Here is a 13549-nt window from a genome sequence, read left to right as displayed (position 1 = left end):
AAAGAGGTAATTCTAGATTCCTTCTTTCCAAGATTGACTTGGAAAAAACTTATGATATGGTTGATTGGAATTTTCTTCAACTTACCTTATCCGAGTTTGGTTTCCCTCCCCCTATTATTAAGTTGATAATGAATTTTACTACTTCTACTTCTTTGTCTGACAAGTGGAACAATGAAATGCCAAAAATTTTCTCTCCTAAAAGAGGTCTGAGATAGGGTGACCCTCTATCACCCTGTTTATTTGTTTTTTGCATGGAAAAGCTTATTCACATACAGGAAAAAGTGCAACAACAAATTTAGGAACCGGTTCAAGTCTCCCGCAATGGCCCTTCAGTTTCTCTTTTTTTTTTGCGGATGATTGTTTGCTTTTTACTAGTGCAAAAGCATCATAGGCTCATCTGGTTTCCCAAGTTCTTGATTCCTTTTGCAAAGCATCTAACTTGAAAATTAATCTTCACAAGTCTAGATTCATAGTCTCTAGCAATGTTCCAAGGCAAAAAATCTTGAAGTACACTTCTATTTTGGGTTTTCAATATAGGAATAAAATTGATAAATACTTGGGCTTTCCTATACTCACTAAGAGAGTGAAAAAGTTTGATTTTTGCTTCATTGTGGACCGTATTAATAACAAGTTGGGAGGTTGGAAGGCTAAATTGTTGAATAGGCTAGGGAGGGTCACTTTGGCTAAAGTTGTGTTGAATGTTATCCCTATCTACATAATGCAAAATGTGTGGATCCTAGAAGGAGTTTGCAATAATATTGATAGCATAGTTAGGAGATTTATGTGGGGTAAATCAACCTCCCATTGGGTGAATTAGGAAACCATTACCCAACCAAGATGGGGATTTAGGCATTCGTAAAGCTAGGGAGTTAAACATTGCCTTACTTGGGAAACACATTTGGTCTCTTTTGCAAGACTCGAACAAGTTATGAGTTTGTTTATTATTAGAGAAGTACTTAAGGGAGTTCCATTTTGTGTTTGAGAGAGTATAATGGAGCTTCCTATTCATGGGCTTTTATTATCAAAGCTACAGAAGCCTTGCAAGATGGCGTCATCTTTCGAGTTGGGAGAGGTGACTTGTCCATATGGTATAACAAATGGGACCAAGATGAATATGTGGTTGGGTTCGTGAATTATATTAACATTCAAGATGTTAATATGACTTTAAGGGACATCTTTCGGAATGTGATTTGGCATTGGAACGAGGTTGCTATGATAATTCCACTTGACATAAGGCAAAAATTCAACAGTATCTTTCTCAATGACAATACTCCTAATGTTATCATTTGGGAGGCTGCTCAAGATGAGTCTTTTTCCACCAAAACAACTTATGGTTGGCTCACAAGAACTTTGGTTACCCCTAGAACTTCTGCAAGTTACAACTCTTGGGTCTGGGAATTCCTTTTACCAGAAAACACAAATTTTTTCTTGTGACTCACTAGCCATAAAAGTCTTCCCACTAACCTCTTCTTGCTTTATTGCCATTTGGCTTTAAATACTTTGTGTAACAAGTGTAGTGCTCCATAGGAAACAATTAACCACTTGCTTTGTGACTGCAACAAATCTCGTCGCATATGGGATCTTCTTTAGCTAGATGTCTCACAATTTAATACCGATGAAGATAATGCATCTTTTCTGCGTCATTATGCAAGAAGAAACGAGGGTACCTTATTTTCGATGACGTGCTGGATTCTTTGGAAGGCGCGTAATGCTCGGGTCTTCAACAATGAAGACTGGATGATTGGTTCATCTTGAGTCAATCTGGAATCTTCACTCATCCATCAACAAGGTCTTTCCGCTCAAAAACATGAGTACTACTAAGTTATGGTTCAATGGACTCTGCCAACTCCAAATTCTTTCAAACTGTACATTGACGGAAGTTCACTTGGTAATGTTGTATATGGTGGTTTAATTCAAGACTTGTTGGGACAATGGATATTGGGTTACTCAAGTAGCTGTGGAATTGCAACATGTCTTCTAGTAGAATTAATGGCGATTTATCTTGGACTCAAGTTAGCTTGGAATAAAGGTTTTTGAGTTCTAACTTGCGAATGTGACTCACAAGTGGCTCTTGGTTTGTTATTTAATGTTAACATTGATACACACCTTTATGCTACTATCTTTCAGGCTATAAGGGAGTACATTGCACTTGATTGGAATATTACTTTCTCTCGCACCTGGGAAGAAAATAGTCGCGCCAACTAGCTAGTAAAAAAGGGTGTGCGTGGGGATACTCCAACTTATGTTTAGGAATTATTGGCTCTCACATTCTTGTTGATGCCTTAAGCATCTTTGCTATTAGACCTAGATAGTTTTTGTGGTTTCTCTTATTTTCTCATTGATAAAAAATAATATTATAAACAAACATAATTTAATCGATATCAATATGTATCCTAAAAATGAGTAATAATAGTTGTACATTAACATACTTATCATCTTAGCAACCAACAATGATTAACAAAAGTGATAGTGACTTTTTATATATTAAGTATAAAATAAATCATCTTAAAATAAAAATACTTATTTTATGTGTGCTACCATAACAATCTTTAATTGGTGATCATGCCGATACTAAATAAGATTGAGTAGTAATGCTTGTAATACTCATTTACACATTTGTTACACATTATTAAATGACACTTATATTCAAATATGCTATCTCATGTAGATGCGCCTCGAGTCACCACCGTTAACCGCTGACGCATTCAACTCCGGTGTTTGAAGGTTTTAGCTAGGCATGACAATGGGCCCCGAACTCGCTGGACCCGCCCTGATTTTGACGGGAAAAACCCAAATTGATTAGGGTCGAGTTCGAGTTTTCTCTGACAGCCAAAGCCAGGTTTGAGATTGGGGATAAGATTATTAATACTCGACCTGAACCCTCCCTTAAACCCACCCTGCTAACAATTAATTTACAAAAATATTCTTGCATATATATAACATACTAAAACCTGAAACTATTGAATTAGATTTTATGTTACTATTGGATTAAATTTTATGTTATCATGTACAATCTAAAAATATGTTGTGGTTGCTTTTCAAAATTATTTTTTTCATTTTATAACAATTTTTTATAGGATTTTATAAAAATGTCAGAGTGGGGGCAAGATGAGAATAGGGATAAATCTACACTCCCATTAAATTTCAGGGATAGGGGCGAGATAAGCAAAATCCGACCTCGATCCACGCATTGACATATCTAATTTTGACAAAACCTTCTCCCAATTATGCCTAACTAGTAAAGGGTATTTTGATAATTTGACAAAAATCAAACGTGTTATTTTAAGTGACATGACAAATTTTGATTGATGGGACAAGGAAGACACAGATATGCGACAACAGATTTAAATCTCCTGCTGTAATAACTTAACCTTGCACAAAATTTCAGCTGGTACATACAAATTATTACTTATTAGTTTCCTAAAAACATACTATCCTATTAGCGTATGGCATGCATTGCCTATATATATGCATATTTTAAATCGTGCCCAAAATGGCCATTTCTATCAACCTCTATTTTACAGCGAATTAGTCTTATTTTGGAAAACTAGAGGTGACAAGTATGACCCCAAAAGAAAAGAAGAAAAAACAAGACAACCATTGGTGTTGAATATGAAGCACTGGAAAGCATCACAAAAAGTCAATTACTACCATATCTTCATCACTGACTGAAAAAGGAGAAAATAACGGGAAAAAATGAAGAATGAAAAGTCACCCATTGAATTCCTTTTGTTGGGAAAATTATAATTATAATTATTGATTATAAATTTGTAACAAACACACGAATGAGAAGACTCATTTGAAAAACCACTGTTGATGAAGTGTGCGGTCCTACTGGTCTATATTGGAAAAGTGAAAAGCACGAAGGCATTTTAGGCTAGTTGTTAGACATTGACATTCTATTCTATAGTACTACTACTTTTCTTTCTTTTCTTTTTTTAATAAATATTATTTTGACAGATTTGTTTTTTAAATTTATAAATAAAATTTGGAAAAATTAGAAGAGATAGAAGAATGGAAATAAAAAATTAGAAGACAAGTAGTAAAAATGGATTCTCACTGAACATTTTCCAATAATATTATTTTCCTAAAAAGTGAGTGCTTAACGGAGAAGGAAGCCATAGTCAATTAATCAATGAGACTGTTATTTTTCTTAAAGAATTAACTAAAAATATAGTGACATTTTTTATAGTCTCATGATTTACTGTCAGAAGATAAATAAAAAATATGAGAAAAATAACTTAATATATAAAAAGATAACACACTTAAAAATTTTAAAGAGTGTATTGGATTAGGATTTTAAAGAATTTTAAAATATTTTTTAAAATTCTTTTTAGTAGTATTCAATCAGGATTTTTAAATGGTATAAATAAGTTTTGTGTTATTCAATTAAGGTTTTTAAGATTTGATAAAGAGTGCAACAAAAATCTGATGATATTCAATTAAATTTTTTTAAGATAAATTCTATATAACATTTTAGTACAAAAAATTTATCATACAATCTTATCCAAATCCTTAAAATTTTGTTACATTTTTTTTTATTGATTAGCATATTTTATTTTTTCTTACTGCACATATTTTCTTCTCTCTTCAATATTCAACACAAAAATAAGATCTACTCAACTAGAGATACCAAACAACCGCCAAAAAAATAAGATTTACTCAACTAGAGATACCAAACAACCGCCAAAAAAATAAGATTTTTTAAGATGTATGCATATATGTTTCTTTTATTCTTTTGTAACCAAAAACGGTCAAATATACTTCTCCCTTTTGCACTTTTTGTTTGTTTTCTAAATTAAATTAATGTTTATTTTATGTGTTAAAGTTAACCATATTTTCCTTATATTAACTATGTTTTGTTTCATGTAATGTTTTTGTTATTGTCATCTTTAATTTTGTCATCCCTATAACTCGGGAATCCTTCTACAAAATTTCCACCCTCATCCATGCCTTCTAGTATATACTTATTATTGTACTCCATTTAAATATGTCATTGGATTTATTATGAAATAATTGTAGTAATTAAAAAAAAAATCAGTGTATAATTTTAAATCTATAAGCGAAAATGAAAAAATGTTATTGCAAGAAGGATTAGTATAAAAGGACCTAAAACTAGAATAAATTTAGCTATAAAATGATTACAAAAATTATATTGGTTTTAATTTTTTTATCCAAACCTCATAATTTTTTATTATTTTCTCACTAACTCTTGTAATTTTAAAAATTTATAATTTTTTTAAATCTTATAAATTTACAAAGTTCTTTCAAATCCTTTAAAAATTCTTACAATATAAATTTATTAAAATTTAAATTATCATAAAAATCTTGTAAATAAATTTGATAAGTCATAACATTCTTATATAATTTTTAAAATCTGTAATATTTTTTTATGCTAAAATAATATTTTAAAATCTTAATTTAATACATTTCCTTAAAAACTTATTTTAAATAACTACTTAAGCTATACTTCTATCATCCTAAAATAAGTATCACATTTAAAAAAATATATTTCAAAATAAGTGTCATATTAAGTTTTAAAGTAATATTAATGATTTTCTTTCACTAATATAGTATCACTTTAATTTTTTAATATAATATTATTAATAATGTTAGTTTATAAAATTATTATTCTTTTCTATTTATTTATTAACTTTTCTTTGTTTGTGTATAACAATCTAAAATAATATTTATTTTGGAAAGAAGAACGTATTTTTTTAGATATGTTTTAAAAAATTTGACTAAAAGTGAATTTAAAATTAAATTTTATTGTAACAATAAACTTAATTCTATATAAATAAAAATAGTTTCGTATTTTAATAAAAGAATTATTTTATGAATTGTGTCTTAAATTTATGTAATTAACTTTTTTTCGGACCACATAGATGTTTTATTGGAAGCAATTTTATTTGAGGTTCCCTCTTAGCATTTAGCAATGCCTAAGGATTCAAAATTGAGATCACATCAAACAATCTTATGTCAATTGATCAACGAGCGTATAATTAATTAATAACAACATAACTTATATATATATATATATAAAATTTATTTTAGTGAATATAAATAATAAACATTAAGATATGATACTATTTTAAAAATTATAAATACATATATTATATAATTAAAAGATAAAAATAATATTATTCTCTGAATGTAAATATTTTAAAAAAATTAAATTATAAAATATTACGTTCTATTATATTTTATCACAATATAATAGAACATAATGTTTTATAATCACAATATAATAGAAGGTAATGTTTTATAAATTAAAAAAATGACAATAACATTTATTTTAGAGGAAGAAGGATGAAGTAACTCCAAAAATAATTCTAAAAGAATTATACTACATTCTCACCATTTCAAAAATTAATAATTAAAATTAATTACTCATTAACACCATTATATTTTTTAAAAATAATGTTAAAAAGGAAAATAAAAAAGTTATCGTTGGAGTAGCTTGTTTCAAAATATTTTTTAGAGTCATGTAGTGAGATGACACCACACATATAAAACTTTAAGTGTTGTACTATCTTAAATATAAGAAAAAAGTATTTATATTAATTTTAATTAAAAAGTAATTTTATTTTTAACTTATCAATTTATTGAAACTTCACATCAAGTATAAGAACAAATAATTAAAACTAATACCTTAATTAAAAGAAAGATATTTTAGAATAATAACATTAAACAAGATAGAGTTAATTGAAAATTTATTATATTTGAAATAAAAAAATATGTTTTTTATTATATTTGAGACCAAAAGAGAATATATTGTTTTATATCAATTAAGAAAAACTAATAAATCAATAAATATTTTTTTTATAAAACAAATCTTACTATTAAAATTATATTGAAAATCTAAAGTGATATTTATTAAGGTATTAGTGAAAATAATTAATATTATATTGGAAAACTAACACAAAACTTAATTTGAGATATTTTTTTTCTTTTAAAAATGACACTTATTTTAAAACGAAAAAGTATGAAATATCATGCAATACGATTTTATATCATCATTTAAACATAATTTATAATATATTTTAAATTTCTTGACTTTTTAGTATAATTATTTTACCAGTGATACCAATAGTGATATGAAATTGAATAACCATTATCTCTTTTTAATATTTATCTTATTTTTTATATGTCCTTTTCTTTTATATAAATCTATTTATTTGACTATTTAAAATTCAAATACTTTTTAACCCTCATATGCGCTTAATTCATAAATATTTTGCATGCTTATAATAAATAAGAAACAAATAGTAAAAGGCATGTTAGAAAATTAAAATTAAATTTAATACAAATAATAATAATAGTTATTTTTTTAAAAATTTGTACTATATTTTTAAAATAAAAATATAAAATAATTATTACATTTCTAAAGTCATTTAATACATTCTAATCAATATATTTATTAGTGGGATTCTATATTTTAATCAATATAAATATTTATGATATTTATTAGAGGGTAATACAATAGAATACTACTAACATTTATTAAGAATTTGTTAATCAGTGTTCTATTTTATGTGAAATTCGAAAAGCATAAAAAAAATCAACGCAATTTTACGCATATAAATAAAAAAAATCTCTTTTTAATTTTTTCATCAATATTCTAATAACACTAGATAACATTTTCTTTTAATTAATACTTCCATATGAGTATTATCCAGTGATGCATGTTCATTCTTCACTGTAACACCCTTTCCTTTCATTTATTGCCTGGGGAGTGTGAGCAAACGAGGCAGAAATGAAAGTCACCAACAACACAACACAAAAGCAACCAATTTTCTTTTTCTCTCTCTTTCCCTCATTTTCTATATCAGTTTCCTCACCTTCTCAATTTTTGAACGAGACACAGTGAGGAAACTGAACCCTTTTGTTTATTCAGCTAAAAAATCACACCATTTTTTTTTTCTTTTTATTTCGGGGATAGTGATTTTTATCAGAGAATCTAAGGTAACCTTCGCTCCTCTGTTCGTAGCCTTATGCAAAAAAATAAAAAAATCCACCTTTCAATCGATCCACCACATATTTTTTTCTGTTCCTTTTGTTCTGCGAATTTTCCATCCAATTCGCGTTTTGGGTTCTCGTTCTCTTACTGAATATTTACTTGGGTCGGTTCTCCCTCGAACTGGTTTTATTGTTTTCTACGGAATCGGGGTTTATTGTGATGCTTAACTTTTTTTTTTTTGAGGTTTTGGGTTTATTTTTTGTTGGGATGGATTTTAAATAATTTGATTGTTTCGATCTATATTTAGGGTCTTTTTTTTTTCATCAGGAAATGGTTTGTGCTCCTACCTTTGCGTGTTTTATTGGGGGGGGGGGGGGGTTAATTAATTGAAAATGGGGAGAATCTTTTAATGCAATTTGAATTTGATCTAATTCTCAGGTGGGGTTGTTAGTTTCTTTGTGTTAGAATATATTATATGGCCTTTAGGGTGTGATGCAGGAATATGCTTTCTGATCATGATAACGTTGCCTGCAAGTTTGATCATTTTTTGGGTTTTCTCTCTCTATTTTTTGTTAGGTTTTATTTTTTTGATGGTTTTTTTAGGTTTTATTTATGTGGTGGACTGAAACTCTGTTTGTGATATTTGTGAGTGTAGGGTTTTGTAGGCAGAACTTCAGGTTTAGCAATGAAGAAGGTTCCCAAGAATAGCTGCAAGTCTGCATCACACAGGCTCTTTAAGGACAAGGCGAAGAACCGCGTGGATGACTTGCAGCTGATGTTCCTGGATCTGCAGTTTGCTAGGAAGGAGAGCCGCACGGTCGATGCTGCGGTGCTTGAGGAGCAAGTCCATCAAATGCTTCGCGAGTGGAAGGCCGAGCTCAACGAGCCCTCACCTGCTTCTTCGCTGCAGCAAGTAAGATCATGTTATTGTGGTAACATTTTTGCCGAAACCAGTGAACTTTGTTTGAGAATTGAGATATCTATCATGGTTGCCTGTTTCTAACATGTACTTTCCAATTGTGATGGACATGTGCAAATTTGAATGGCAGTTTTAGTTGTAATTAACCTGTGATTGTGAACTGTTATGTTTATGGGTTAATATAGGGTGGCAGTCTTGGGTCATTCTCCACCGATATCTGTCGGCTATTGCAGCTTTGTGAGGAGGAAGACGATGCCTCTAGTCAGTTAGCTGCTCCTAAGCCTGAACCTAATGATCAGACTCTGCAGGTTGGGGGTAAGGTCATGTTCCAAGAGGTTAGTGCTTTTTCTTTTTTTGTGGATAAATCATCTATGTATTAGTTGTTTATGCATTGATTTTGGAAGTTTATCTGTTTTTATTCAGTGTATTACTTAAACTTCATATATGTATCACAGATGCTTCTGAAATGTTTGTTTCATCTAATAGAAGCTGAAAAATACTATCCTGTGACTTTTTGTGTTTTGAATCCAGACCAATGTAGATATGATAGATTTTGTTTATTATTTTTTTTCACTGAACATGAAGTGGGGTTGTGTACTTGTGTTAGTCCTGGTGTTCAGAGTGTACCAAACAAAGTCTATCTTTCTATATTTGGATTGATTGATTAATTATATATGTTTATTTTTCTTTTTTAACTTCATAACTTGTTTCTCCTCTCTTGATAATTGAATGACATCTACTATACTAACCACATGATTGATACATTCAAACGTAAATACACAATGATAACATGACAATATATATCTTTCTTTTTGGGTTTGGGGGGAGAGGGTCTAAAGGAGACAAGGAGAAATATATTAAAAGGGAGATGATGAGTATATTAGACACACTAGTCACTATGCGGGGATACAGGGGTCCAATACCTTTCATCATTATTTCACTGTATTTATGGTATGTTGGTTTTCACACATAACTTTTTTCTCAGCTATCCTCAACATTGTAATTAGAAGCATATTAGTTGCAAATTGATTCATGCAATTTGCTGCTAATCTTCACCCAATTGATATGGATCATCTGGAGTATCTTCTTGTTGTGGGAATTGCACGTTAAATTAATGCAATAATGGCAGAATTGCATGAATCCCAATTCTGCGATTTAGGTGTTACAAATCTTTAAGGAGAGTTCCGTGTGGTAAGGAACCAAGCTGATGGCTTGGGTGTAGACAAAATCTTGTCAGTGGAATGTTCTGTGGGCTCATATCTCAGACGTGCCATCCCTCCTGTCCAGATGGATTGACTTGATGCAGCAAACCAATAATCAGGGATTGGGGATACATGGCTACTCCAGTGACAGAGCCACTGGTGGTTGGATATGGTCTGTCACCAGTGGTGAGGGTGTTTTTTTTTTTTTTTTGGGAGGGGGGAGGTGAAACATACCTTCGATTTTTAGATCTAAGATGGACATTCATATAAAAGAGAAGAAAACCAGAGGGGTCTTGCTAGGTTTTGTTTTAGAAGTTAAGGGGAGAAGAGCATGTGGAAACCTAATAATTAATGTGCATAGGAAATAAGGAAATTATTAATTTCCACACTTATTTTATTGTTTTAGTATGTATATATTTTTCTTTAACAACTGATCATCAATCTTATAATTGATTCGTTTCGATTTGCAATTCGGAAAATAGATCTAAATCGTGAGATGATCATCACTGATCCTTAATGCCTTGCACATGATAAACCTTGCTGGGTGAAATTGAGTTATTAATTCCAATTACTTTGTATCAACTAAGCACATACTTGAAAGTGACAAAGTTGAACCCAACCCTTAATGGAGTTATTCATTCAAATTTGTTCTTTGTTTTACCTGTGAACCAACATTGGACCTTTAAACCTTGTCTCAGTTTATACTCAAATAAATAAATACAGGCTCTGAAGTGATTATTGCTTGATCATGTTCCATAGTTTGCTTGAACTTTTTAATGTTGACTCTGATGGGCTGCATGGAACAGCCATTGATCATCAACCTTGATGTAAAAGAATTTTTCTTTGCAGTAAAGCATAAACTGAGCTTTCGTTGCAATTTTCTGATAACAAGGATGGCCTCTACAGTGAATGGTACAAGTAGTGTTGGGTCTGGGTGATTGACATGGTTGAACTGAGTTGAGGGGGTATATATGTATTTTGGTGTTTGGGGTTTGAACTGCAAGGCAACACCCAAATAGGATGATGGAAGTTGATGGGTGTTATGGTGCACAATATATATCCGAGTATTTATCAGAGAGAATTGGTCATTGGATTATTTAATGTATGAGAGCAGTATATATAGGAATAGTTCCTGTTTTTCTGGTTGAACTGTCTAATGTGAATCAAATTTTAGAACATATTTTTTGTGTACAATATACATTTCTTGATAATATATGTTTTTATTGCCCATCTTTGTCACAAGATGTTGATGCTCATTACCTTTGTGACTGAATCATGTGAGTGTGTACTGTTTTGAATCTGTCAGATGACTTTACCAATCCTAATTGAGTGGTTATTTTCTATAGCAATATGCTTTAAGCTAGTTTTTCTTAATGTCTTTTTTTTTTTAAATGATGGAAAAGGAGAGGCTCTGATGGTTAAGCCATTCCTTAGAGTTTATACTTGTTTGCTTTTAAAGATTGACATATTTCTCCAAAGGGCAGTATCTGCTTTTACAAATTGTACTTTTATCCAGTATTTCAGTACTGGTCTGGTTTCAATATTGGATTTCATCTTAGATTGTAATAAGTTTCCTGGTTTAACTGTAAATCAGGGACAACAGCAACATGATTTCCCATTTGTTGATGAGTGCAAACACTTCACCTCAAGTGTTCAAAATGTGGCAGCTAACAACCCAGATGGACATGATTTAGAATATCATCAGTTTGATTTACATCAGGACTATGATCATGGCTTTTATACTGGTTTTAATGGTACAGGTTATTGTGAGGAGGATGCTATTCCTCATATATCTAGCTACCTACCAAGTATCTGCCCTCCTCCTTCTGCTTTCTTAGGCCCAAAATGTGCACTTTGGGACTGTCCAAGGCCTGCACAAGGGTTGGACTGGTGTCAAGATTATTGCAGTAGCTTTCATGCTGCCCTAGCTCTGAATGAAGGGCCACCAGGCATGGCCCCAGTTCTACGACCTGGGGGCATTGGGTTGAAGGATAATTTACTTTTTGCTGCTCTTAGTGCAAAGGCACAAGGAAAGGATGTTGGCATCCCAGAATGTGAGGGAGCTGCAACTGCAAAGTCTCCATGGAATGCACCTGGTACTTCTGATCTTTTAGTCTCTTTTCTTTGGCTGACGTGTTAGGATATTATTTTAGAAAAGTAGTACCTGCAACAAGGGTTGACAAGACTGTCTTTCTTGAATTAATTCACTTCTTTTTTTTTTTTATTGCAGAGCTCTTTGATCTGTCTGTTCTTGAAGGTGAGACTATTAGGGAGTGGCTCTTCTTTGATAAGCCTCGAAGAGCATTTGAGAGTGGAAACAGAAAGCAAAGGTCATTGCCAGATTATAGTGGACGTGGTTGGCATGAATCCAGAAAGCAAGTGATGAATGAATTTGGAGGGCTGAAGAGGTCCTATTATATGGATCCACAGCCACTGAACCATTTTGAGTGGCACCTTTATGAGTATGAGATTAGCAAGTGTGATGCATGTGCCTTGTACCGATTGGAACTGAAGCTTGTTGATGGTAAGAAAAACTCCAAGACAAAGGCAGCAAATGATTCAGTTGCGGATCTGCAGAAGCAGATGGGAAGGCTCTCTGCTGAGTTTCCACATGACAACAAAAGGGCTGCCAAAGGCAGAGCCAAAATCAACACCAAAGTTGGCATAGGTGGTGGTGTCTATTCAGCTTCACACAGAGTGACTCCACTGAATGGAACATATGAGTATGGGTTAGCTGCACCATATGACTATCTTGTTGACAACATGGGTGACTATTATGGAACATGATCTATATGGAATGATCTGCAAGATGCTGCATTCAACTTGGCTATACACTATTTTGTGCTGGTTTTTTATTTTGCCCGCCTAAATGCTTGTTTTTTTTGTCCTCCTTTTTTAAAGTTACAAGAAATCAAGGTCATTTTTTGCGTTGTCAAGATATTTTGTGAATAGCTCATTCTCACTGGAGTGCAGCATTAGAAGCCGCTGGATGCTGAATTCTAACTGCAAAATTTGGTGTATAGTATATATGATGAGCAATTTGGTGAATGCTAGAATCTCATTAGCATCACTCTAATTGACCTATCGTTTAGGCTAAAAAATTGCTGTGATTCAGCTGACTATATTTTCCAAATCATGCTAATGTAAGTTGATTACAATATTTTATGGTATTAGCTACTGGACAAACCTTCGATGGTACATTATATTGGCTCAGTAATAAAATTGTTTTAGTCTCCTTTTGAGTCATTTGTCTATAACTCAAGAAAAAGGAAACTTTGAATGATTTACCTTACTGGATGGCAATATTTGCCATCTTATTTGATGATTGAGATGGTTTGATCCTCAGGCCATCTACAATGCATACTTTCTTATTAAGTTGTTTAAGAGCTTTTTCAGTGGGTCTTACATTTCACTACAGCCTTGAGAATTTTTATTATATTTCTTATTAAGTTGTTTAAGAGCTTTTTC

The 13549-nt window shown here is 31.6% G+C and overlaps 1 protein-coding gene across 2 annotated transcripts; it reads left to right on the top strand.

Annotated features, from left to right (window-relative positions):
- The first annotated feature begins 7680 nt into the window (after positions 1-7680).
- Positions 7681-13338, top strand: LOC114375363 (transcription factor VOZ1-like). 2 transcript variants are annotated; one of them, XM_028333138.1, is made up of 5 exons: positions 7681-7965; positions 8616-8873; positions 9065-9214; positions 11676-12177; positions 12312-13338. In XM_028333138.1, the coding sequence occupies exons 2-5, from the start codon at positions 8646-8648 to the stop codon at positions 12866-12868; spliced, it is 1437 nt and encodes a 478-aa protein (XP_028188939.1). In that variant the 5' UTR covers positions 7681-7965; positions 8616-8645; the 3' UTR covers positions 12869-13338. The 2 variants fall into 2 exon arrangements, with proteins under 2 accessions (XP_028188939.1, XP_028188938.1); XM_028333137.1 differs by lacking the exon at positions 7681-7965 and adding an exon at positions 8461-8511.
- The last annotated feature ends 211 nt before the right edge of the window (positions 13339-13549 follow it).

This window comes from Glycine soja, chromosome 11 (assembly GCF_004193775.1).
Source record: "Glycine soja cultivar W05 chromosome 11, ASM419377v2, whole genome shotgun sequence".
NCBI lineage: Eukaryota > Viridiplantae > Streptophyta > Magnoliopsida > Fabales > Fabaceae > Glycine > Glycine soja.
Note: the sequence above shows the minus strand (reverse complement) of the source record. Positions and strands in the feature narration are given on the sequence as shown.